At 44.1% G+C, this 4,168-nt stretch overlaps 1 protein-coding gene across 1 annotated transcript; it reads left to right on the forward strand.

Moving 5' to 3' along the window:
- Positions 1-3,251: 3,251 nt before the first annotated feature.
- Positions 3,252-3,962, forward strand: LOC109483285. The gene has a single exon (XM_019786279.1). The coding sequence runs from the start codon at positions 3,252-3,254 to the stop codon at positions 3,960-3,962; it is 711 nt and encodes a 236-aa protein (XP_019641838.1).
- The last annotated feature ends 206 nt before the right edge of the window (positions 3,963-4,168 follow it).

Here is a 4,168-nt window from a genome sequence, read left to right on the forward strand (position 1 = left end):
TCTCTCTCTCTCTCTCTCTCTCTCTCTCTCTCTCTCTCTCTCTATATATATATATATATATATATATATATATATATATATTTGGTGTACTACTTTTTAAAAAACTTTCATCTAAATAAAAGCTCGCCAGTGACAAACGCCAGAAATTCACTGCCGTATGGATACTAAATGATATCATGGAATCATCATGTGTTCCGTGGTAATCCACCATTCGTCTACATGTAGTTGTGATCGACGAAAAATAAAACTGGAAATTGAAAATCATATGTTATCCCAGGTATATCCTCTTTTCAAGTCCCTTGAAACGTTCATCCTGTTGGCAAAACCCGTAAGTCTTCCGTGTCCGAAAGGTTGTACCATGGAATTATTCCTGTATATTGTCTGTGTTATATAACTGTTTGAAGTAGCTGTTGATCAGCCTTGGCCCGTTTCAACATAATCTTCTTTTGATGATAGTTTGCCAGATTGGTCTGAGTTTCAGTTTTTTAAACACATTTTTTTGGTAACAAATATTAGACTATGCCGCACTGGACCAATAGCATACCGTTCAATTCTTGATAAAAGTTATAGTCAGTGATGCAGTGAATAAACTCTTGAGCTGCCGCAGTTGAAGAAGTGTTGCTTCCTGTGTCTCTGCCACACTGTCAACAAACTGGGACTGAAAGGTGAACTAGCCGTGAGACTGGGTGTCTAGCTACCCAGAATCTTTTACGTTACAGCATCCAGACTAAACGATGTAACTACAGATAGAAATATGTTTACAGAAAATCACTGGGGGAAATGTGAGGCTTAAAACGGGGAGTCACTGGACGCAAAACACAGCAATTTTGCCATATAGACATAGTAGATATATGTGCCCCTGTGCTATTTGCTCACTGTCCATTAAACTGTGCAAGGACACCATATGAACTGTTGGCTCCGTACTATGTCTGACCCCTTTTCTGTCATAAAAATAAATCATTTCGCTTAAATGCGAAGGGTATAAATTCGCATTTCAAATTTCTTCCAAATCATCTACAAGTTTGAGCAGGCAGAATGCCCGACAAAAACAATGTAAAGCAGCATAATTTTGTTACACAGGCTGCAGACAGTCAGTTCCTGTCACCGAGTTCACCTTGTCATCAACCAACCAACCAACCAACCAACCAACCAACCAACCAACCAACCAACCAACCAATTGCAAACCAGCCAGTCAGCCAGCCAGCCAGCCAGCCAGCCAGCCAACCAACCAACCAACCAAACCAGCCAGTCAGCCAGCTAGCAACCAACCAGCCAGCCAGTCAACCAGCCAGCCAGCCAGCCAACCAGCCGGCCAGCCAGCCAACCAGCCAGCCAGTCAAACAACCAACCCACCCACCCAGCTACAGCCAGCAACCAACCAACCAGCCAGCCAGCCAGCCAGCCAACCAGCTAGCCGACCAGCCAACCAACCAACCAACCAACCAACCAACCAACCAACCAACCAACCAACCAACCAAACAACCAACCAAACAACACACGCAAGCTTCACAACTACCGGTGCATAAATGTTGTCTCCTACAGTTCGCTGTCTGAAGACTATCAAGAAGATGAGTCTTTCGCTTTTTCTCTTTTTGAACATTGTAATAGTTCCTTGTCTACCTGCCGACAGGCTCTGCTTCCCTCAGTGTATAGAAGCGGACATGTTAATGTGTTATCAAGGAAGAGTTTCAACACGTGGCTTTGATAAGATATGTATAGTGTGTGAAGATACTAGTGTTACCAATGTGAGTTCTACCCAGCCACCTACTGTAGCCTGCCTGCGTCGTACCCCTGCAACTCTGGCCATAAAAGGCTACCCGTTCGGTGTTATATCTGCCAAGACATTGCCACCTCTTGAGTACTCTTTGGTTAAAGGTCTTATTCTGGTCGACGCTCAGATAAAATATATTGAGAAAAATATAATGGCTGACTTCAGTATCATGTTCACCTTGGCCCTAGATTTAACAAACTGGTGCATGTCAAAGAGAGCTGGTTCAGCGGTTTAAGAAACTTACGCTTTTTGACCATGTCCAATAATGAAATTGTAAAGATAGACCCAGGAAGCTTTGAGGACCTGATATCTCTTAGAATCCTGAGTCTTGAAAACAACCTCTTGAAATCTGTCCACCCTGAATGGTTCCACAATTCAAATCTGTATAAGCTGTACTTGGGGTCGAACTGTATTCATAGGGTTCCTGCTAAGGCATTTCAGAACCTGACAAATCTAGAAACACTGAACATGACGGAAAATCCTTTGTCATGTGTAGACAGGGAAGCATTCTCCGGAACAGATAATCCGCCAGTGCTCTATTTGAGCGGTGAGAATCTGGTAACAGTCAAAGATGCAATTCCAAGTCTGACGCCATGGTATCTTGTGACGAAGAATTTTTATAACATATTAGGAAACTCAGTTGCTAGACAGCTGATACGGTTAGAAGTTCCGCATATCCTCGTCTGTCTGACACATGATGTCAATGGAAACAAGCAGTCCTTTGCGTACCTGTTTGATGAGGCCGGGACTGACCCCCATGATAGCTCAACGTCAACACACTCTTCTGTAACATGTCCACATTCAGTCTTTTAGGATGAAAATACAGTCACCTTTTGTAGTCATTGTCACAAACGGATCGCTGGACAAACAATTATCTAGCAGTACTGACCAGTGTAGGCGTGTATGGGATGATAATGAAGGCGTGACCATTCCTTTACAGGGTGGACTAAGCCTCAAGGTAGTTTCCCTTGGTACTGATAACCTAGCTACTGTTAATGTTGCCTTTGTGTTGTATAACACAAATTGCATCAAAGGAAAAGACGCCATAGTCGTCGAAAACTACGAGAGTAGCACGCCTACGCTAGAAACACAAGATGTGACCTGCCTTAAGCTCACAGAAGGCGACACATTCCAATCGTATTTCAATGTTTCCCCATTTCGCCTGGAAAGCCAAGAAACTTGCTTTGAAGAGAAGTTCGATATGGAACAAACAAGCTCCCCGATATCTCATACAACACCCACAGAACTTACTAACCAGACAACACCTACATCAATGTACCAGACACGGACTACCGTTGTGTCCAAATCTGTCGAAGGGGAAACAAGCTTTTTTATCAACGTGCCCATCTCCATTTTGATGGTTATGTTGTGCATTCTGTTTTTGTCACTGAGCGTTTGCCTCGTAACAAAGACAAGGGGGTCAAACAATCAGGGTATGCGCGCCGTCACTAATGGTCAAACGGGGATGCCTCCTTCTGGCATGGTTAGGTCAGCTTCCCTTCCTGACTTACGACGAACACAAAGGAAGGTCCCTGATGATACAGTCTCCTGTAGGTCACTGCCTACTGTTCTCAACTCTATCGAACCGACTTACTCCGAAATCCCAGATCACGTAGCTGTAGCGCAACGGCCTCTCCCAGCCCTCCCTCACATATACTCTGAAATTCCAGATGACTTTGTCCTCCAGTTAAGACGACAAGCTTCCCTTTCTGCGATAACAGGGAGGCAAGAAGTCGTCAAAGATGACACTGTCTCCTGTAAGTCACTGCCTGCGACTCTCCATCCTTGTGAGTATGCATATTGCAACATTTCGGATGATGATGATGATAACGATGAGGATGGTCCCATTTCCTCCTACGCTGTGCCTGCCGACGAAATATCGAATGCCAGGGAAAATACACAGACTTATAGACAAGCCTCTGCAACCGCCTCTCGGAGAAGTAGGTCTACAGCAGGCAGGCACATTGTCACCTATGGCTTAGATAGGAAGACCAACACACATCGTATCACTTTTTATGAAGATTTTCCTTCGTCCAAAGAGGACAGAGCAAACGTAACGAGTAGAAACATTTTTGGAGATGCTGCTAGCCAAGGAGTGAGAACATACGTCAACACAACGGATGCTTCGGGAGATCTGTCCATCAGCCAAGGCGTTGAAGCCGCCTCATCCACACTATCTAAGGCTATCTAACACCTACTGGCCTTGGGAGATTCCAACAGAGACACACCACGTAGAGCCACCCCTACCACGTTTCCTAAAACAAACTGACCGTTAAAAAATTCAAAAGATAGTTTCTGCTTTAAAAAGTGAGTGAGTGAATAAATAAAAAAATTAAAACAATAACTTCCCTTTTGGAAATATTTGTGAGACAGCTTGGCAGGCTGCAGCTGGGGCTT

This window comes from Branchiostoma belcheri, unplaced genomic scaffold (assembly GCF_001625305.1).
Source record: "Branchiostoma belcheri isolate BF01 breed outbred unplaced genomic scaffold, Haploidv18h27 scaffold64, whole genome shotgun sequence".
In the NCBI taxonomy this organism is placed as follows: Eukaryota; Metazoa; Chordata; class Leptocardii; order Amphioxiformes; family Branchiostomatidae; genus Branchiostoma; species Branchiostoma belcheri.